The 22,632-nt window shown below is 37.1% G+C and overlaps 1 protein-coding gene across 6 annotated transcripts in view; it reads left to right on the top strand.

The window, feature by feature from the left end:
• The window catches only part of NEBL (nebulette), a 251,627-nt gene extending 230,055 nt beyond the window's left edge, over positions 1 to 21,572 (top strand). For all 6 annotated transcript variants that reach the window (XM_062633657.1, XM_062633656.1, XM_062633653.1 and 3 more), the window contains 2 exons: positions 11,725 to 11,840; positions 16,721 to 21,572. In XM_062633657.1, coding sequence (XP_062489641.1) covers positions 11,725 to 11,840; positions 16,721 to 16,897 — 293 coding nt within the window. In that variant the 3' untranslated portion in view covers positions 16,898 to 21,572. The remainder of the gene's footprint in view (positions 1 to 11,724; positions 11,841 to 16,720) is intronic.
• The last annotated feature ends 1,060 nt before the right edge of the window (positions 21,573 to 22,632 follow it).

Below are 22,632 nucleotides of genomic sequence, written 5' to 3' on the forward strand. Positions count from 1 at the left end.
CATAACCATTGGTCAGATCCAGAAAAGATTACTACAAAAAACCTTCGAGGAATAAATATGGCAAATGCGCATGCTGACAACTTGACTCCAAAGTCTATGAAAGCTTCAGAAAACACAGCATTGCAGTATCTTCCTGTGGGGTATTGGTACTTAAAAGTTTTCAAGTCTTTATATAGCTGGGAGTGGAAGTTAAGTCAATGAGAAACATTAAGTCCTTTATCTCTTTCCCTAGTGGCATGTCCTCCTTGTGTGATATGAGCTTTATGAAGAAAAAGGGCTCCAGAGTAGCTGTGCCTGCTTCTTTCCCTTTCTCCAAACTCCAGGGGTTATCTTTCTCCTTTACTCACCAAGGCAGGAATGTGTTGTAGGCCATTAAAAGAACTGTTTGAATTGCAGTGTGAACTTAGCCCTGCAAACAGCATATGTAGAATTTATGTATTACTGTACATACTGTACACATACACTACAGCTGAGCACTGACATTTCAAACATTGATTTCAGGGATGTCTCCTCTCCTCCTACCACACAAACAGTATCTATGACTCTATATAACATACTTATTTGTAGGATTTGTCTGAGGTTTTGACATCCAACCATATGTACCACAGAAAATCCTAGAACAAGGAACTGTGCTGCTACTTCTGCTCGTTATTATTTTGGTTAGAAGACAAACTAGTCAGGTGGAGAAAGAAAATGAATTTCAGATGCTGGAATGGCAAGGATGCTCTCTGCTGTGTTGACCAGGAAGTCTACTTGTGTTTGGACGGTTTTAATGCTCTTCTCTTATTCCAGTGGAAGGTGGAAGAAAAGGAAAGGAGACGGAATTTGGTTCCATTCCTTGCTCTGTCCTTCCCATCATTTTTATAAAAAACATCATTTTGAGGATGGGGAAAATCACCATTAGTAAAAGACAAGTCAAAGAAAAAAAAAGGGGGATAATACCAGACTGCTCTTTATAATGTAATATAGAGATTTGTCTTCCATTTTCAGGTGCAGCTGGCAGGAATACACAGCAGAAATCCTTCACCCCTCTTTGTATTCATATTCAGTTGCTAAGCTCTCACTTTAAGGAGGTCAAGCAGAATGACACAGCAGTTATATTTTCTTCTCTGGCAGCCAAGGAAGAATGGTTCTTTTATGCTAGGTAGCTGAACTCCGTTTCCGTAACATTGTTCCCTAGAGTCCAGTAATCAAACATGGCATTTGGAGGGAGAGGAATTGTAGATTTCACAGGAAAAACTATAGGCTTTTGCGGGTTTCTTGTCCCCTTTCAAGTGTATCAGCAGGCTGCATTGCCACAGAAGGCTGAACACATCAAAACAGTACTCTGTGTACTCCCTCTTGGTGAGGGTTACATCTACACTTCTCTTATTCACCAGACTCTTACATCTGTTTCTGACTTTTTTATATATATATATATATATATATATATATTTTTTTTTTTTTATTTGGACTAGATGGTGCTCTGATTTTCCTTCTTTTACATGCAAGAACCCAGCAGGTTTAACACCCTGAAAGGTAATGTGCAGGAAAAAACTGCCTTCTTTCACTCAAAAGCATCATAGTAAAACAGATGATTTTCTGTTCTTAAGTGTATAATTTAGTACAAATTATTGAAGTCAAATAATAAATACCTCACCCATAAACCTCTTGTGGTATTTTTGAATTTGGGAAATACTTCTCTATGTATGTAATATAGGCACAAGTGCATGCATATGTTTGGTACCTGGTTCCAGAAATAATTTAGCATGGACAGTTTTTGTTGTTAGAGAGCTTGCACTCCTTCAGAATTGGTGACTCCTGGGCTTCCATTCTCAAATAGGTTTTTGCTGAAGTGGTATGGTTTCCTTTGTAAAGGTTTGCTGTAACCATATCCTGTACCCCATAAGGACAGTTCTTGTTCAGGCAGCAAGACAGCTCTCTCCCTAATGAAACTTGTACCTTTCATTTGAAGGAGGTGTGGTTTGTATTTTCAGCTTTTGCCTCCTGTTTTGCAGTGATCCATAATGTTCAAATGACAGGGTTGTTTTTTTCTGATTAAAAATAATGACATTACAGTTGGAGGGGTTTTTGAAAATAGTGGGAGGTTTCCTGGTGTTAGAAAGGTGATACCTTTTCAGCTCTAGATTTGAAGAAGGAAAATTAAAATGCAAAGTGAGTTGAAAGAGTTCAGATTTCAGTTAGAAACAGGTTGGGTGTGTTCCCTGCATATGTTATGTAAGTTTATGTGAAAAGAAGATTTCTGATTGCTTAATTCATAATTTGGTCTCTTTTCAGTAATCCATTTCAGCCTTTTAAGCCATGTAAGTATAGGAATCCAGAATGGCAATGGGACCACATTTATGCACTGTCTTGAGCATTATGTCCTAGTCTTGACTACTAGACTTTTAGTGTCCTCTGCTGAGTGCTTTTCTAATGCCGAACATGAGAGAAATCAGTCCAGAAAATTAGATTTTATTGTTTTCCACTACAATGATGTAGGAAGTATCTGTAAAACCTTATTTTTTACTGTAAAACTTGAAACTTCTTATAGCACTACAAGTGAGGGCTTAGTTAAGTTTTGATCAAGGTTTGATTTAGGGCTCTGGGAATAAAAATAAATATCCCACATTGGTTGTAATACATTAAGATATAAATTGTAGTTCATCTGAAAGCACATTTTCATTCAGTGTGTGTTCACAGAGGATGAGTTAATGTTCCAGGGAGAGCTTTACATTTCACAGTTCCAAAATATTTTTGCTTAGATTCTCTCTGCCTATATTTGATTCCCATGCTGCTTTCCCATACCCTTGATGTCTGGCAGCATCAAATGGTAATTCCCACACATGGCGGTGGAGGTGAATCCAGAAGAGATCTCATTTTCAATTTGTCTAGCATGGCATCCGTTCAGAGGATCTTTCTATTTCCACTGCCAGTTGTCTGAGTTTGATGTTCCCTTTTCCTTTAAACAGTTAGTGAGCAGAAAGTGGAAAGGAAATTTTCAAGAGACTCAACAGTGAAAGTGTTAATGGCTCCCTTGGCAAGCAGTTGTTTCAGTTGTTTAGTGTGGTCCCCTAGAGCAGCTTTTGATACACTTCAGAAGATTTTATATCCAGCAGATAATAAATATAATTTGTAAAATTATGTGTAGTCATGTACTTGATCCTGGTTTATAGTATCCTTTCACTATTGCTCAGATTCATTATATCCACTATGCAAATAAGAGCTGCACAGAAATCAAAGCGCAGCTTCTGTGAGAAGGACTTGTGGTTTTCTTTCTTCGGTGGCTGAATGGGGCAACAGTTGCTGTTCTGTAAATGTGAGTTCAAATTGTAATTGAAGGTGTGTGGGTAATGGAACATGTTAATATAACCTTCATTTTACTAACTCTGTCTATTTGTGAGGAAGCCTAGAGCAAAATCCTCAACCTGCCTATTCACAATTTAAGAAGGAATAGTGGCTTCCTTTGGTACACTGTGGCCCCACCAGGACCAAGCATGCCTTGGGCTGGCTTTCAGGCCTTTTGTACCTTCATAAATAAAAGAATGTGGTATGGTATGTGAGGAAGAGAAAGGCAAGGCATATAGTACTCTGTTTTCTCATCCTGATTGCAATTAATATTCAGAACTCCAGAATGCCCTGTTATTTGGTTATATCCTGGTTATAATACTAGTAGGGAAAATGGGGTCATGTATAAATATTATTAAATTTCCTGGGAGATCATTTACCACCCTGTCTTATAACAAACACCTTTAGCTTTTGTGTGAAAAAGCTTTTATTTAAAGGGGGTCCTATGGAATTACAGTTATCAAATCCATTCTTCTGAGTGTTTATGGCCTTACAGTCTTAAATGTAAGAACAGACTGTTCTAAAGGCAGTCTGGGGAAGCTGATGGCATTTTCTGTTCATCAAAATTGTCTGCTTTGCCAGGACAGGACTGGCTCGTGCTTTTTGCAGGCTGTGAGGGTCACTCACCACCTCACCACTCCACAGTCAGACAGGTACAGGCAGGGACTATATGGGCTTGAGATTGGGTGCTTCTCTTCTCCTGTTGGCAGAGCACAAGATTGTTTGTATTTAATACTTTACAACTCTGTGATGCTTTACAACGACAACAATGTGTTAATGATCACAGAGGCTTTTGAGCTTTGACTCAGTATCCTCCAACCCTGTTCTTCAGTAGAAGTGTTGCTCTGAAGATTATCTACAAGCACTTGCTGGCAAAAATATTCCCAGTATTATTGCCTTTTGATGAAGAGGGTGGATGTTCAGTTGACTGTCCTCTTTCTTTTAATGTCAACAACAGAAAACAGTTTTTTTCCCTATGACGTTTAATACCTGCTTGCAAACATGGCTTCTGGAGACTGTGCTAGCCTGGGCTTATTCTGAATACAGTCCTTTCATGCGTTTCCTCTGAAAGGGAATAAAAGCCATACTACTTTTAAATGCTCAAGACTGGCTTTTGCAGTAGAGGTTTAGACCCCTCAGAGAGGCCAGAATGAACCTCAAGGACTAGATTGCCCTGAAAAGAAATGATATAATGGAATTGACTGATCCACCATTCCTCAAAAGATGAAGAATTAGGGAGAAGACTTGAATGACCAGACACATGGATCCTGATGTACTAGAGAAGCAGTCTGCTAACTGTTCTTTGCCAACTGGTACTACCCAAAATCCCACTCCATTGGCTTTTGGATGTATGATGGACTTGCACAATAAAGACCAATGTAGCCAGTAGTAATGATATTGACTGTTTGTACAAATCAGGGATTTTAGAACAGATGATTTTTTGTGAGAAAGTTTGCTGTCAGGCATAACTGAAATATGAGATAGCCCCCCAAAGAGGAAAACAAATTCTCAATAAAATACATAATTCCATGTGGCATGAGCACATTAGGCATTCTCTTTGTCATTCCTTTCAAAATTAGTTTGTTTTCTTTGACATATGTGAAACAGCTGTGTGTGGTTTTCTGTTGTAAGTTTATTCAAAATCAAATTTTAATTTCTTATATTGAAACTGCTTTTATAAGTTATAAATGTATGATTCTGCATAGTGGGTACGTATGGGTAGGCTAGCGGATAAAGTGGTGTTATAAAATAACAGTGCTTAAAACAGTCTTAGTCTAGTCATGAAATTAATGAGGTTTAGTTTAAAACATTTTATTTTATCCATTATAGTATGTCAGTAAGTGGTCTTGAGAGTTTTGAGTTTTTTTTTTTTTTTGCATCATGAGTAATTGTTAGTTTTTTTTAAATACAAGATTAATAATTTTGTTGACACCCCTCCTCCATTCCTTCCCCCCCCCCCCCCCCCCCCAAGTATTTGAAGATGGCATAGTTTATTTCTTACATCTTTAGAATTTAGGTTAAGGAAACTTCCTAAGCTTTTAACATTCTGAATTTGCCACTGACTCCCAGTAGTTCAGAGCTTCAGTTCTAATGAGGTCAGTGAGCATGGCAGATATTTATTAGGACCCTGTGTGAATTAGGCCATACTTTCAGGTTGTTATTTCAACAACCTAATTATATGTGGGTTTGATATTCCAATTTACTAACTAATACTGACCCCTGTAATGGATAGTATGCAGACAAACTGCTGCTTCTGACAGTGCTGAGAGCAACAAGCCTGGTAGCTCAGACATCTGTGAAAGCAGCCTAACAGACGAGTAAAGGGCAAGAAAAGGAGGGGGAAAAAAAGAAAGAAAAGAAATGAAGGGAAAATTACTGTTACAAGAAAAAATGCCAAGATGCCTTACCATGTTGTTTTCTACTGTTCTAAAAACAGCTTTGTTCTGTATCAGGTCTCAGCATCTGCAGTCTTCAGGTTAGTGCTTTTTATTGCTTATGCAGTCTGACCTGTTCCCAGTAAACTTGCCTGTGCTGTGCTACTCTTTTTGACTAGAAAATAATAAAACTCTATAATAGATAAGAGTTACAATCAGTTTAGAGTATGTGTTTCCATTTTCTGGCTTATTTGAAAAGTTAATGCTGAGCAATTTAACTTTAGAGATGGCTGGCTGGGAATTTTCCAATATTGTTCATCAGAAGATATCAGTTTAATGCCAAGCTCCTTTATAGGAATGGGCCACTTATGATTAACATCTCAATGCCAAACCCCCCTGTTTTATTCAGTTTTGAGATTTTTAAGGTTATAGCTTGATATTTTTGAAACAAACCATCCAGCTTTATGTTGAAATATATTTAATTTTTAAGTCATGTAAATGATAATAAACATTGAAAATTATTTAAATTAAACCCAGATCTTTAGAAATGATTGACATAATATTGTTTCACCTGATTTTTTGAAATTTCTTCTTGCATGAACCTTTAAGATTTTTTTTTCTTTTCATCCCAGTTTGGGACATGAGCATTCTTGCAACCAGTTCTGCACTGGAAAATTGTTACTAAGATTTTCCTAATGTTATCTCTATCTAGCATATTTTTACTCTTCTGTTTGTTTTCTCTGCTCCTGTGACTGCTTTTTTATCATATCCTTTAGAGATTATCCCCTCTATGGATGCTGCAGAGGTCTGTACCTTATTTCTTATTATCCCTGCTATGGGATTCTGCAGAGGTCTATACCTTATTTCAGCCCCTTTACCTTCTCTGTCTCTGGGCAGTCCTTGCATGCTCATTAAAGTCTTTAAGTTCTCCAATACCTGTTTTTATTGTCAGGTAAACAGCTCTTGCTGGATGCATTAGGCTTAATCTTCTCTAACCTTCCACTATGACTTTTTTTAGATACTATGGGGACCTAGGATGCAAGTAGTTGAGCAGTGCATGCCACATGCTGGCACGCAGGGGCATCTACATTACATGGGATGCATTGTTTGGTGCTGGGTGCTGAGACATCTGGAGGGAAGCATCTATGAGGGGCTCGGCTCTTTTGTGGTTTGAACTTGCTTGCTAAGAAGTGAGGTGCTTGGGAGGGCATAGCATGGGACAGCTGAACTGATCTAGCAGTTTGCTGCCTACTGCTGCTTGTGGCCTTGAGTACCTGGTCCTGCCTCCTTCCTTGCACTGCATCTGCTGCTGGTCTGATACCTTGCTGAGCTGACTTAGCTCACCAAGCCAGCAGAAAAACAACACAGCTGAGAGGAAGTGAAAGGGTGGTAGGAGTGTTAGCTTCCGCCAGCTCATGGAACATCAACTTCAGACATGCAGTTCGGAATCAGGAATGGACAGCCTATAGCCTCTTTGAGATTTATCACCTCATGACTCCTGATGAGTTCTTCTAACACTTTTAACTTTAGCAGAGAATTATGTTTAACACATCACCCTTAAAAGCCTGTTAAATGCTCATCTGTCATAGCAGTCAAGTTACTTTTTATGTCTTTCACATCCTGTCTTCAGCATATCTATCCTGTTTTATTTGCTACCAGAGTATCAAGATTTTTGATTCTGAATTGACTGTGATATGGGCCTTCTTTAAAACTCTCATTAAATTCTTATTTGACAACAATTAAGTTCCATGTATCCCACTGTTCATGCTTCGGCAGTATGTGACCTTCTGCAGAATAAAGCTTAACCTTCAAATCTGTCCTTAAAACTGTTACTCAGGGTGCTTGTATGATTAATGCAGTGCTGGGCTGAGTTCATCTCAAGAGCTTGCACAGGAGTATACACTGCCTAGGAAACAAACAGGAGGAATTATAGGGTTTTGTAGTTGCCCAAACAGGTACAGTGAAATCTCCATCCCGAATTCAAAATTAACAGGACAAGTCCCAAAGAAATCCAGTCTAACTGCAGATTTGGCCCTGCTTTTAAATGGGGGTGGGCTATATTACTTCTAGAGGTTTCTTCCAACCCAAGACACTTTAAATATTTTAATGATAAAGAGCAGCAGCCAACATCTATGAAAAGTGATAGAACACAAAAAAATAAAGTACTGAGCCAAAATTTGTAATAAAAGTTGCCTCCATGATGCTCTCTGGAGAAGACTTTAAAAAGGTACCAGTTGTTATTATGCACTAGCTTCAACACAGCAATAACAGTTTATACTAAGGCTATATTTCTTTAGCTATATGCTCTTGTAACTTGGACTGGGAGATGGTCAGGGGGGGTGTAGAATTCGGGCAGTGACCCAGTCAGATGAAAAACATGTGGGGTGTACCCGAACACCCCAGAAGTGTGCTCTAGGCATGCACTTCCACACATGTGATTGCATCACTAGCTGAGCAATTTCTAAGGGAAGGGCAAAAGAAGAAAGGAACTGAAAACTATGGGAGAGGCCTTCTCATGTAAGGCTATGAGACCTACTCTACATGTTGTGAACTGTAAAAAATAAGGCAGCAGCAAGGCAAAACAGGGGAATGAATTCAATATATTTGGAGCAACATGATTCCCATCAGCAGCTTCATCTGTTTTGGGGGAGCTAGTCATAGTGCCAGTAACACAAATATGTATGGTGCTGTATTCTGGCTAGGTTGCAACTTGTGCTCCTGAGAGAATTTAAAGCTTGATTCCTGGTGTTGTACAGACATCAGAATTAAGCACATAATATTCATCATCTTTCTTTTTAATTCCTGGTCTCTTATGTTGTGGCTTTTCTTATGATGTGTTGCAGTATTCTTCATGAGTTCTCCAAAGTCTTAGTAGTTAAACTGTGAAGTAAGATAGCATCAAAATACGTGTTTAAAACTGCATGATGTCTGTAAGAGGATGTGAAGTGATTATTATTTTACATCTGATCCACATCATACAATGGTCTCTATTGCAATAAATGACAGAAGTGCAGTAGTTAGCAGTGGGGATATATAGTTTTACGTGGATTGTTGACGTTCTGCTGTATGAAAGAATGAAAGAGAGTTTAAGTATGGTCTATATAAAATATAAATACGTATTTCTACCTGCCCTTTAAATGATTGGTTTGGGTTGGTTTTTTTTCTAACCTTGCAGTTCTACAGTGCTCTCTTAGTTATTCCTTTTCTGTTTCCACAGTTTGACCTTTTTCTTTCCTAGTGCTTCTCAAAGCATGTCCTGATCAATACACACTCTGCAGATCCCATTTTCTGCTGCAGCAAGTTGATACTCACTATCATTCTCTCAACTTATTTTTCTTGGAGCCTTTCTCTCTGTTTGCCTTTTATCATGTTCATTCATTTTTCTCTCTCCTTTCTCTGGGAAATCCTGAAAAATATAGTAAGAGATATATGATAAATTTCTTCAAGTAGTTAATTTGAAATGAATGTCTGACTTGCTTGGTAAGTGAGACAAGAAAAAAGTAAGTTTTGATACATGAGAATGCATCTGGTAAAGTCTTAATGCAACAAGAAAAAACAACCACCTGCACTTCTGGGAGCAATGGTCAGCCCTCAGCTCCCTCACCAATAAATCTGACTTCAGCTAAATGAATTTCATGTTCCACCACTGTGTTTTATTGTTCCCTTAGGTTAACTAAAACCGTTGCTTTTGCTGCTGCAGTCAGTGATGTTATAGAACTTTATACTTTGGACTGAGCCAAAAGATTGCAGTTAACTGTAGGTGATGATGATGATGAAGAAAAGTCTAACTCTTTCTCTGTGTCATTTAGTCTCACCTTGAAATATCAGTATGTCACCAGAAACACAGCTCGGAGCCCTTCTCTGTTCAATAATCTGCTTATTTATGATTCCCAAATTATCTTCCAAGTAGACAGTAATCTAGAGATTTCTTTAGTATTTTCTGTAAGAAATTGTTAAGTATTGATAATTTTTTTTTTGCAGCTTTACTACAATATTCTTTTGGAAAAAAAAGGTGGAATTATTCAATCAAGTCTCTCAAACACTGATGTGTTGATATATAGGCTCGTATATATGATACCTAACTAAAGGACTAGAAGATAATTAGCAAAGCTAATACTAAAAATTCCTTCTTTTTGTTTGTATAGGACCTTTTTCTAATACTTCAGCTTCTAACATTTCCCACTTCTCTTGCTTGGGAAGAAATGCTTTATTTCCCCAGGCTTAGTTTCCACCTTTGCAGGTAAATGAGCAAAAAGTCTCACTGAGACAATTTGACAGAATTCTTTCAGCTGTGAGAAGTTGATAGCAAAAGAGAAAAGCACATCTCAAACCTGTTAATGATAGTTGTCACAGAGGCAGGAGGCATAAGTTATCCCCCCCAAAGTAAGCCTGTTCATTTGGAGGCCACAGTGAAGCTGACCTTCAGTAGGCTTGCTGCCTTACACTGACAAAGGATGATTGGTAGGAATTGAGAAAAATCTGTTCTTGGGGAGAAGGAATCAAAAGTAAAAAGTTTCTACCAGCACCTTCACTTCTCTTAGGAAGAAGAAAGGGACTCTCTGAGTGTCTGCCCCTACCACGGAGCAGGAAAAAGCTACTAGCCCTTTGTCACAGCAGAGCAGGCAAGATGCTGACTGATGAGTGGCCAGTGATGGCTTGAGCAGTACAACTTCCTATTAAGTTTAAAAGTTCAAGTTCTGCTCAGTTTTCAACCCACATAAGCAATTTACTGCTGGTATGAATATGGTATGAGACTCTGTTGGCTTGTATGAAATGACCAGTGTTTATGCTGGTAGTGAGTTAGGCAAAATTCCTTCTGTCTTGATTGCAGAACCTTGGATTAGATTATATTTTTCTCTATTTTCTCATGAAGGGCTACATCTGGTCATGTAGAAATAGCTTGTAACAACACTAAAACATAAATTATTTGATGAACTACTTCACTTAATGCATGATAATCCTGTGAACATGTTAATAAGCAGCAATTCTCTGATGATTAAACTGCTTTAAAATGTCTTTGTACTCATATGTCATTAGAATGAACTTGGCACTTCTAAAATATCCATTATTCATCATTGGGCTTGCTGGGAAAATAGTGAGTAGTCACTTATGTTGTGCTCATTTCTCACAGATTTTTGATCAACCATGTTTTTAATGCAATCTGTTTTGGTCTGCTGCCAAAATAAGGTGTTTCAGCAGATACAGAAGTTTTATGAGTGCTTTCCTAGTAGAAGTAGGGAGTCCATGTTGGTTGTATTAACTCTTTTAGCAGCTCTTGGTACAATAAAAGTCAGCATGTTAATGGTTAGCATACAGAATTGTTGAAATAATGTAATTGCTAAAATAATGTGAATAAAATATATGTGAAAGAGATGGAACAATTGTGTGGTAAGAGGACAATTCTGAAAGAGGTGGTCTTGGAAATATTTAAGTAACCATTGATCTTTCTGTGTTCAGCAAAGAATGTTGGTGGTATCAGAATAAACTAAAAAACTCAACCACAGCCTCACTTTTTAACATATCTGTCTATTCCTGTGAATCACAGTCCTGCTTTGTTCATAGCCCAATAAATAAGAGTTAGTTTGCAATGTGTTAAGAATTAATTGCAGAGAATTTCTACTGAAACATTCCAGAACTGGATTAGTATATACCTTTTTTTTTCATCAATCTTTCCTTAAAAAATGGCAGTATCACAGCACATGATATTTAGTACATAATCTATGCCAATACCAAAAATAGTCAGTGGTGTTTCAAGCTTTCTTACACCTTTTTAGAGAAAATTCTTAAGGTATGTTAAGATTTTCCTTCCAGCTAACCTTGTGGATATATTGCTATAGCTTTGGCTACAGTTATGTGTAACTCAAATAATGAAAAGCCTTATGTTGTATATGGAAATAATTCTGAACTGTTTCATACTGAGGAGTTGTTATTTGTAGTGCAAGTTTCTACAATTTCTGCAAAAGTCTAGACAAGAACTTTTAAAAAAACCAAATTAATGTGTCTCTATTTCTCTAATACACAGCCCCTGTTCTCCCTGGGGCATATCAGCAAAGCCAGACCCAAGGATATGGATACATGCACCAGACCAGTATGTCATCTATGAGGTCCATGCATTCACAGCCCCATTCAGCAAGTCTGGTGAGTATTGGATTTAAAGAATTACTTTATTTGGTAAGTAACATCATCAGCTATTGTGAATTGGTATCCTTGAATTCTATAGCTGGACTATTTGACAGTCCTGTTCCTAAATGTGATAGTACTCATGTATGAAAAAGATTAAGTGACAGGGTAGTGGCAGGAACATTTATATCTGAATGTATTAAAAAAAAAAATGATCTCCAGAAGACAGAGGAATAACTGAATCCTCTGCCTGCTTAAAACAAATAGTAGATGCTTGGATGGTATTTCAAAGGCTGAGATTTGGTGGTGTACTCTGTGATGAATTCTGGCTCTTAGTGCTGGATGAAAACCACTGATCTCTTAATATCGCCCTGGTGGTTTAAATTTGTTTCAGATATTTTAACTTGCTGATTTTGTGCTAGCAGGCTTTGTGCCCATCCATATTACTCATCTCTGCTTGTATAAAGTTCTGTATTGGTGTGCCCTTTCTAATTCAACAGAAGAGTCATGCACCCACTTGTGCCTGAACCACATATACTGCTGAGTGACTAAAAAGCTTTATCATGAAATCATGGCCATCTCATGAAGTTCTTGATTATGGTGGATGTGAATATAATGCTGGAGTGAATATTTTGTTTCAGAAGTAATTGGTCATGGAAGAAGAGCTGAATTGGTATTCAGCTGGGATTTTTAGGAAGTTGACCTTTTTTCTTTTTGAAATCTTTATAAATAAAATTTCAATGATTATCATATTTTTTCACAATTCAGATCTAGTCATCTTTTACCTTAAAAATACTGACTTGTATTTTAGAATTTTAAACTATTTTTGAATGGATGTAGATTTACTACCTCTGTCACCTCCTTTAGAGTTGAAGTAATATTTAATTATGAACCAAACTTGGAGCTTGCTGAGATGGAAAAAAAACTGCTTTCAAGATTAGCAAAAGCTTGTACTTTAAGACTGAAACTCCATGGCATTTTATATTGGAAAGATTATGATATTATGTGAGATTTGGATGCTTTTGGTTTTGCCAGTTTCTCTGCTGCTTGGGGGCTGAGAAGTTAACTTGCTGGGAAGTCTGGATCCGGATGCAGATACCTGTGTCTTTGGGTGAACCAATAATTGAGAAACTCTTTGGGCACCTGCCTTACAGCTTTGAGGCAGCTGACGTTGGAATCAACCATTAATTTCCATGGATATCAAAAGGCTCTTGGGGAGCTGGCTGCTCTCTGAAAGGGCCAGATTCCAGGAAGTGGGAGAACTGGAAGCCTGGGCTTTGCTGGCAGATTTGCTAGTTAGTGGGGAGCAAACAAGCAGCCTTCAGATACACCAGAGATGAGATGCTTGCAAATCTGGAAATGCACTTAGGCTTCACAGCTGTGTGGGCAGGTAAAAGACTATTATTTCCCTAATACCTCTATCTCCCAGTGACCTTCCTGGTGGGCTGCCTGTTGAAACAATATCTTTTCAATCATCTTGAGAGTCACCATTTGCCTCTCCTTCCAGAATTAGGAATGCAAAAGTAATAGGAAAGGGAAGGGAGTGACATTAAAGCATTTTAAAAATAGAGGATTGACTGTCTCCTTTCAACAGGTTTTCTTATCCGTTTTGTGAAACTTGTTATTTGACATCCTATCCAGGTGTGCTGGGTGCTCTCAGTGTGTGCTGAGGAAACCCTCTGGTTTGGGATGTGTTGAAATGTAGTGATTTGCAGAGGCTTAATTTTGATGGCAATCTTGGGGTGCTTTTAAAATCTGGACATGTCACAGGAGATTTGACAAAGGTTATATCAGGGTGGGGATGATTGGAGCTGCTGTAGTAAAGCCTACTCCTTTCAGCTGGCTTATTGCACTGTTATATCAAATTCAGGCCCTCAAAAGCTATAAATTCATTTTATAATCACATTCACCTATTTCCTATGTTGAGAAATAAAATTGTTCTAATTTCTAAATTTTCAAATTTAGTTTTATTTAGTTTTGAGCTGAATTTTGTATCAGCATAATTCTAACACAGACTTTTGGGTAGATTTTTGTTTGTCAGTTAAATGGCATTGTTTTCTGATTCTTAACTTTTGCTCAGTTTCTGTGAGCAGCTCTGCATAATGGGCTGAATTAAATTCTTGCTCACAGTATAGAATGTTTTATAACAGATCCCTGAAGGCTCTTTCCCTCTGGAAAATAACAGAGGGTGTTCTCATGCCTTTAGATAACTAAAAGTGGTAGGAAAACGAAACCTAGGTTGCAAATTGACTTTTCTTGATAGCTGCTATATGTGAAGGACACTGCAACAGATACTGCTCCTTTCAAGGAACGATCCATAGAATAAGTTTAAACTGGTAGATGCACTGGAAATAGGCATCTGTCAGCTCACATCTGGCTTGGGAGCTGGGAATGTAACAGGCTGGCTTCAGTACTTCCTATGCACAAGATTTACTGTTCTTTCTAGTCAGTAGCTCCAAGTTAGACCTTTGAGGAGGTGGGGAGATAAGTGAGTATTTGATTGTTTTACAAAGCCCCAGCCTTTTCTTATACCCTCTTGTACTCTCAGTACCTGCTAAACTCTCTACTGACAGGGAAGTAACTCCCTAAAATGCATTTAAAAAATCCCTTCTTTGAGTTCTTTAAGCATTGTAATTCTCAATTACATAACCCAGACTACACTCTGAAGTGATAATTAGGCATTAAATGCTAACGGGATTATTATGGAGATTTCTCCTGACAGCCATTTAGTACTTAATTAGGTGTTAAGGCCGTAAATTTAGGTTTCTCAGCAGCATTTAGGGCTCTAATAAATTTTCTTAAAGTTTGAAATTATCAGCTTGTCTTCACAACTGTGCCACCACCGTGATGTAGTCAAGCTGCCTTAAAGGAGACAGCAGTTGCATGTCCTATGCCGTGATGCTCTAAGGATGAGTGAGCATCATTCTGAGTGAGCAAAAACTTCTTTCTTTTTTTTTCCATTTTTATGTTAGTTTAATAAAACAACTAATCTCTTCCCTCAGTCTTTGCTCATTTAAAGAAAACATATAAGCATGGCTCAGGATGGCCTTATGGCCTTATGCCAGATACAGACTTACCACAATTTTTCTTAAATGGACCTTTTTTACTGAAATAAATTGTTTAAAGGACTAACTACTTCTAGGCTTGTTGTAGTAGCGTATTTTTAACTGTTTATTTTTTTTTTTTTTGAGTTAGTTTCAAGGCTCAGTAGAGAGGTCAGTTGAAATGGAAAAAAAAAAAACAGATTCTCAAAGGTCTTCAATTGCTAGATTTCTACTTTGTGAATCTTTAAGGAAATTTTGGTAATGATAGAACCCTCCTAATTAGTTGCTTCTATGTAGTGCATAAAAATGATGAGTTTATTCATGACCTTCCATTAACACTTGGAAGACATTAACGAACCACCAAGAAACCACATGCCTCTGCTTAAAAAATCGTTCTTGGTCACAGCCTGTTGGGTAGCAACATTACAAGGCATGGCAGTGAACAGTTATACACAACAAGACTCAAATTCAGTTCAGATCAGTCTTGTCAGGAAAGGTAGTGGTTTCCAGTTTTTAACCAGGAGTTGATTTCTCTGTAGTGTTTAACCTGCACTACCAATGATAGGGCAGAATCAAGCCAAAAAGTGTATTTGCAGCATGGGAACAGCAATGATGAGTTGCTGTACAGTGTTTGGATTAGATGATCCCACATTTCTAACATGTGAGAAATGGCCTACTCACTGTGTGTGGAGTATTCTCTGAAAATAATTTCATTGAAACCCCTCAAAACCTGATAATGAGATGGACTAAAACTAATCCAGAGTTGTTTTCCTCTGAGAAGCAGAACAAAGTTTGCTGTCTCTTAAAAGGTTCAGACAATAGTAGTAGGCATTAGCTCAAACATTGACTGTTTTACCCTTTTCCTCTTTAAACTATTGTACCAGAAAAATTCATCTAGCTATTTTGACACATCGGGAATTACTGGTAGGGAAATTTATCAGTGATGCTTGAACTGCTCTTGGCTTCTGTCAAGAGGCAGAGTAAGTAAAAGAAAATACTCCTGTGAATTTTAAAAAGAGTTAGTTTTATTCTGCTGTTAAGATACAAAGGAGACTGTTCCCTTTGCATTTGAAAATCCACTTTGGATTCCAGTGAATGATAGCATTTTATTAGTTACGAGTGGAAATAAATACTCTATTTAGAAAGAAAATGGAAACTTGGCTTACAGTGGACAGAGGTGTACAGAAATTTGCCTTAGCTAATGATAGGACTTAGTGTTCTGTTTAGATCAATCTTTTATCTGAATATGCAAAAATAAGTATTAACAAAAATTATTTTTTCAGAATGTTTGAAATCCTGTGTTTTGTTTTTTTTTTTTTTTTTTTCCCCCAATAGGTAATAATAAATTCCTAATTTTTATTTTGGGGTAAAATCTGAATGAAATGAAGGACATTCAGTGAAATGGCAAGTTAATGACCTGGATGAAGACTGTATTTCTTTTCTGTAGTGCAGACACAGGAGAAGCTATTTGGGAATCATGCAAACAGAGAGCAAAGGCATAGTTATCCATGGCTTGATGTAATGAACTGTTACTCGCGAATATATGAAAAAAGAGTTGGAATATTTCAAGAGGTAGTGAAAGGCCTGAAATCTGTTTGTGTGAGAACATTGGACAATGCAGGTTCACAAAAGCAATTATATTGATACTCAGAACAAGGGACTGTATTCATTGTATATTTGACAGGGTGAAGGGCGTGTTGTTTCTTTTCAACAGGTAACATGATTTCTCTGCCTTGTTCCCTCTGTTCTTTTTTTTTTTTTCTGCTCTTTTCATTTTCTTTGTGCAAAGAAGAGGAGGAATCTATTTCTCTTTAGGCTTGAGACTTTACAGCCTTTTTTTCTTTCCTTCAACAGAGAACCTACAGAGCTATGTATGACTACAGTGCTCAAGATGAAGATGAAGTTTCCTTCAGGGATGGCGATTATATCATCAATGTGCAACCAATTGATGATGGCTGGATGTATGGTACTGTTCAGAGAACTGGGAAAACAGGAATGCTTCCAGCAAATTATATTGAGTTTGTTAACTGATTTTTGTCTCTAGTCCTTTAAGCTTTATTATGATTTACTCAAAATCTGACCTTTTAGAAAAAATCAGAAGAATCTTTTAAGAGTACATGTTTATTACTTTATCACTGCTGTAACAGTCTGCATTCTCACTCAGAATCCAGTTTAGAGCCCTTTAAAGTAAAGATAAATAATCAACAAGAAACTTAGAGCTTTCAACACAGCATTGATTATAATAGTGCTCCCTCAAAAAGAAAAACATATATGGAAGTCTGGTGCTGCCAGTCCTATAAAGATTTCAGTCAATTAGTTGTAAAGGGGAAAGAAACTTTTCCCTACACCTGAAAGACATTATTCTCTTTATAATAACAACCATAAAATTGATTCAATTCTTATGGCACTCTGAAGTCACAGGAGGTTAACACACTGAGTTTGAACACATCTTCAAATTATTAGGGAATTGTTTAATGTTTGAACAGTTAGCATCCTAATAAAAATAAAAATGTTGAGTAGATAATCATTTGAAATAATGACAAGTAATATTCTACTAAAAACAAAAAGCAAATAATGCTACTGCCCAACAGCCTTACAGTAAAATGGTCTGGTTTGACAGCAAAAATCTCTTGACTCTTGCATACCCACATTTATTCCTGGATTGCACATTTTCTCTTATTTCCAGTAGTGACTTCTTCTATCAGCTTTGCTTGCATCAGTTAGCTCCATGCCTGGACTCGTGGTTCTTCAGTAACTTTTCCACAGAAAATTCCTTGCAAAGACTATCTAGAGTATGAAACCTGTAAACTCTTCTGTTTCCTTCTAATAATACTTAGCATTTAAACAGAAACTTCCGTTAAGGCAACATACAACCAATAATTCATGTTAATTCCTTTACCTTCACCTGTACTGCTGTAAATATCCTGTGTGAAGGCCCCAGTGCTGTGCAGTCACACAAAGCCTGCAGTTACATCCCTCCTCCTTACCACAGGTAACTCGCTTAATGGCTGCTTTGCTGATGAGCTAATGTATCTACCCCTGCTGCAGAAATACTCGCACCTCCATTGAGTTAATGGAGGAGAGCTCTGTTTAATTGTACTGCATTTCAGCTCAATGGCCTGTTGCTTCAGTTTCCTTCAGAAATCTTGGTGGTCCAACAGTGAGTTGTACACTTGCCAAATGATTAATGATGGAGAAATACTATGTTTTCTTTTATTGATTTAATCTTTTTCATAACTGACACTGAAGGGAAAACTAACCAAAAGGAAGTCCAACATACTCTATGCCATCGTGCTTCAGTTTAGTTGTCTGTAGAAAACAGTAAAAATATTTTGCTGACAAACCTTCACATACGGTATTTGGTATCTGTTAACTTGTCATCTGAATGGAGACATCCAGGCCTCAGTCTGTGAGGCTGAGGAGAGGATCAGTAACTGGTGACATGATGGACCTGTAAGACGGAATGTGTCATCAGTCTTGGGTCACAGGGAAGTTGCTTTTGCATTGGCTGGGGGCTAGGAGGATGCTGCATTTCCTCCTAGGGAGAAACTCTGTGAGGGAGGAGAGAAGAGTTAAAGATTCACGTGGTGTTCAGCCATGTGGTAGAGAAGTTAATTTTGGAGTAGTTCTCAGAACGTTGAGCCTGCTCTGAAATTTTTAAAGTAGGATTAAATACAGAGTTCATAGGCAATTTTGTATTTCTGATTTCATAAAGTTAGCAAGCCTGCAGTATCTATTTTAAGACTAAATAAGGAAGGCAGCATAGATTTGTTATGTCAACAGAAAGTTGTCAATGCAAATACCCGCTATCTCTACTTTTACATGCAATTAGGAATTGGAAAGCTTGTGCAATTTTTTTTTTTAGGTGTTGCTATACATGGGGCTGATTCCAGCTGCCAAATAGAGTGGAATAACTGCACAAAAAAAAGGAAGTCTGTGACTGTGGAATTGCCTGTATGTTCTTATCATCTGACGAATTTCAAGGCTAATGCTGACCAGCAGTATCTAACTTCAGAATAATGTGGCTTAAAACCAGGGACGTGATATTGTAAATATGCGGTCTGTATGGATGTAATTTAAAACTGTTGGAAGTCTTGTATACAGAGCTGCTGCTGCAACAGACCCTTCTGCATTACTGGTGACTCCCATGTTAAATCAGCAAGCTTTTTCAAAAGGCTGATGTAACAAGCTGAACTAGAAGCTCTGAAACAAGCAGTCTGCTTCTGTGTTGGTTTTCATCACTAGCCGTCAACAGCAAGTAGAGGAATCCCATTTTACAATGGCTGGCAAATTTTCTGATGATGCCTGAGGCAAAATTTACCATCAATCGCTGCTCTGCTGCTCTGTTAGCTGTGTAATGCTGACAACCATAAAAAGAAGTTGGCAGTTTGTTAACCAGATAGGAATAAAAAGAGATATAAGGAATAGATATATTGCATCAAGAGGCAATTTTTAATGACCTTTAAAAAAGAAAGTCTCCACCTATAAAAATACTAGCATTCTTCCTAAGTGAGGAGGCAGCTTGCAGTGTTGAGCACTGTACATATAGTGAAAAGGAAATCAGAAAATGAGCATTTGATTGTTAGTCATTAGAGGACTATGTTATGTTAAACAATGGAAATAGAATTTCCTCCATTAATTTTGAATATTCATTAGCTTAGCAAAGCAGCTGAAGCAAATTGCAAAATAAGAAAGATCAGGAAAACAAAACTGTTTGTGAACTGTATTTCTCTTGAGAATGGTATGTCAGCAGAGTTATTAAGATTGTTTTAAGTTACTCATTCATGTAGCCATGTTTTTAATCTTGTATAAGCTTCGTAGTTTGCATTCATATGGAATGGTTCCTGCTTTTTGATATAAAACAAACTTTAGTGTCATTATGCAGTTCTGTTCTAAACAATGGAATCAAATCCCCAGAATTATCAGAGTGCAATTATAAAACTGTTTTTTAAGATCTCAAATTTGTAAGGTAGGGAAAGTGAGTCAGCAAGTAAATTGTGCCAGCACTGGTTTTACAAGGCATATGTTGGAGCCTGTTACATGCAGTGGGATTTAGGGATAAACATATGTTATATTCTGTCTTGTCACCTTTAAAATATATATTCTTTCTTAACACAGCATGTTCCACTCACTGTACTTTCTTCCTGTAGACAATATTTTTTTTTTTTCTGGGGAAAGGGAAAGACTTTTTAAGGAGCCTAATTTCCAAGATTTTCTGAAGTTCAGGTTGAAAGTTCACACATTCCCATTTTAAGCATTTTAGAAATAAAGAAGATACAGTGTGTTGTAATTCTTGGTAGCATACGTGTAAGTACAGAAAACAACATAGAGCATATTCATACATATGTACAAGAACAAATGGGTGCCTTGCTTTTCATTACTCTTTCTTGCCTGGCTAATCTTCGTTTTCTAAACAAAGCTACTTAGAGATACTGCAGTTGTAATTTTTCATTATGGAACATTAGCATTTAATCTTGATGAAACAGGGTTTTCTTGATTACATTTGACATACCATAAACCACTTCAGCAGATTGGAATTTGACAGAGAATCACCTCCCATGGATTATATTTTTGACAAATGTGTCCCTACTGAGTGTTCCTCAGGGATATGGAAGGTCTCCAATACTTTGGAAAGGTAATAATTCTGGTTTTCATTGTACAGTGACTGCATGTCATCTTGTACAATGAAAAAGAAATGACAAATACAGAAATCCTTAGCAGAAAGTATACAGGGTATAAAATGTTAGATTTTAATTATGTTGATTAGTACTCCATTTAAAACACAGAATATGCTTTAGTTCATAAATGTTTAAATAACATACTGAAACAGACAAAAGATGCTATTGAAAGTAGTTCTCCAAACTGATGTGCTGGCAAATGCAAACTACTGGTAAGCTGTAGAAGAATAAATCATTTTGCAATGCTTTAGTGATTTTCTCCAGCTTTATGCCATAGAAACCCCATCTCTCCTTTTGAAAGAAAACCTGAAAGCTGTATTTCCTAAACTGCCTGCACTACAACAGTATATTCAAAGGAATTTCATATGCTTCTTGTGTCTGATAAATAGAATTTGCATATTGTACTTAAGTTGTAATCCAGTTGTTGTTGACATTTGTTCAATTATTATTATTTTAGGGGGAAAAATAAGCTATACTGTAGCATTTCAATCATGTGTATGTAATATTACTATTAGAAATTGCTAGACCATTGGAAGACAGCAATGACTGTATTGACATTGATTTAGCATGATGTGGAAACTCAGCTGTTGGTTTTTGCAGTGTGGTATAAAAAGCAAAAATGAACCGCTGTGCAGTTTGGCTTATGTTTGCTTTCAAGTGTGTAAAGTTTTAGTTATTTTGCAAAATTGTTCTGTACTTGGGAGTATACAGTTATGAAGGTATCAATTGTTTTTCAAAGGACAGATATACTTACTCTTGGTTCATATGATGTATCATCTTAATTTGGCTTTTGTTATGCAGAAAGTTAACACCAGCTATTAAAATATATTTTAGTAGAAATGCTTTAATTCCTGTTTCTTCCTCTACACTGTGAATATTTAAGCCTTGGTGGACTAGAGCAACATCATGCTGCCCAAAGTACTGACCTATGCAAGCTAGTTCACATTTCAGTTGATGTCACAGTGGATGTAACATAACAGTTTATTTTGCATAACATTAAACATCATTCAAATAAAATATTAAACCCAGCACTATGTATGTATTATATTCATAAACAATAATCTGCAAAGCTACAATACCCATTCATATAAACCAGCAAAGATGTATATTGTTTTAACTAAGGAAGCTTCGAGTTTTCAAACTTAATTAGAATATTCAGCAGTATTATTCTTCTTTACACTTGATCTCAGAAAATAGTTTCCTAAAACACCATTTTATTTCAGAAGTACCCTCTTCTTAGAGTGTTAATTTGCTTTTTCAGTCTGTATTTTCAACCCTTACGTTCCATGTCTCTTCATTTGTTTAAAGAAGCAAAGGCAGCAAGTGAAGGAGGTCTGCTGATTTGACCGATACCGGTTTGCTGGTCTTTGAATGGGCATTTGGTTAGGTGTGTTTTCAGTGCAACACTAATGAAAACAGGTTGAATTACTGGCTGGCCTCTCTAAGGTAATTTTATATACTGATGGGGTTCTTGGGTTATCTTTATTGACCTACACAAGTAAATTATGTTTTACAACATTGTAAGAAAATTCAACTTAAAATAAAACCCAGAAGTATTTGGAACTTCTCTGCCTGTAGCTGAAGAAGATTATTATGCTTAGGGATATGTTTTCTTTATTCAATTGTTAAGTGTATAATCCAATAGACTGCGCTAGAATCTTTTAATTTTTATCAAGTCTTAGTTTGAAGAAGGCTGTTAACAATGACTGATGACAAATGGCAGCTACAATTGGAGCTGGTTAGTTCATTCTAGGTAAGTGATGTACAGCTGCTACCACACTAATTAAGGAAGAAGCCTTTCCTGTCTTTACTGACCCCCAAGGATCTGTGTACTGGCACTTGAAAGTCTTGTGGAGACACTCCACACTGTGTGTTGATAGGTTTAGAGTTTCTAGCTATCACTGCTCTTAGGATGCCTTCATTTCTGCTCTGTCACAGAGCTGAGCATTTGATTTTTCCTGTTGTGTTAATTAGCAGAAGTTAGCTGTTTTTACATAGAGTTCTCTGTACTGAGGGAATAGCTGCCTAATGCATTGTCTGTGACAAGTACTACCTGCCCTCACTCATCTCACTGAAACCCTCAAGCCC

This window comes from Pezoporus occidentalis, unplaced genomic scaffold, assembly GCF_034315485.1.
Source record: "Pezoporus occidentalis ecotype Australia unplaced genomic scaffold, CSIRO_AGI_Poc_V1 ctg40, whole genome shotgun sequence".
Classification (NCBI taxonomy): Eukaryota; Metazoa; Chordata; class Aves; order Psittaciformes; family Psittacidae; genus Pezoporus; species Pezoporus occidentalis.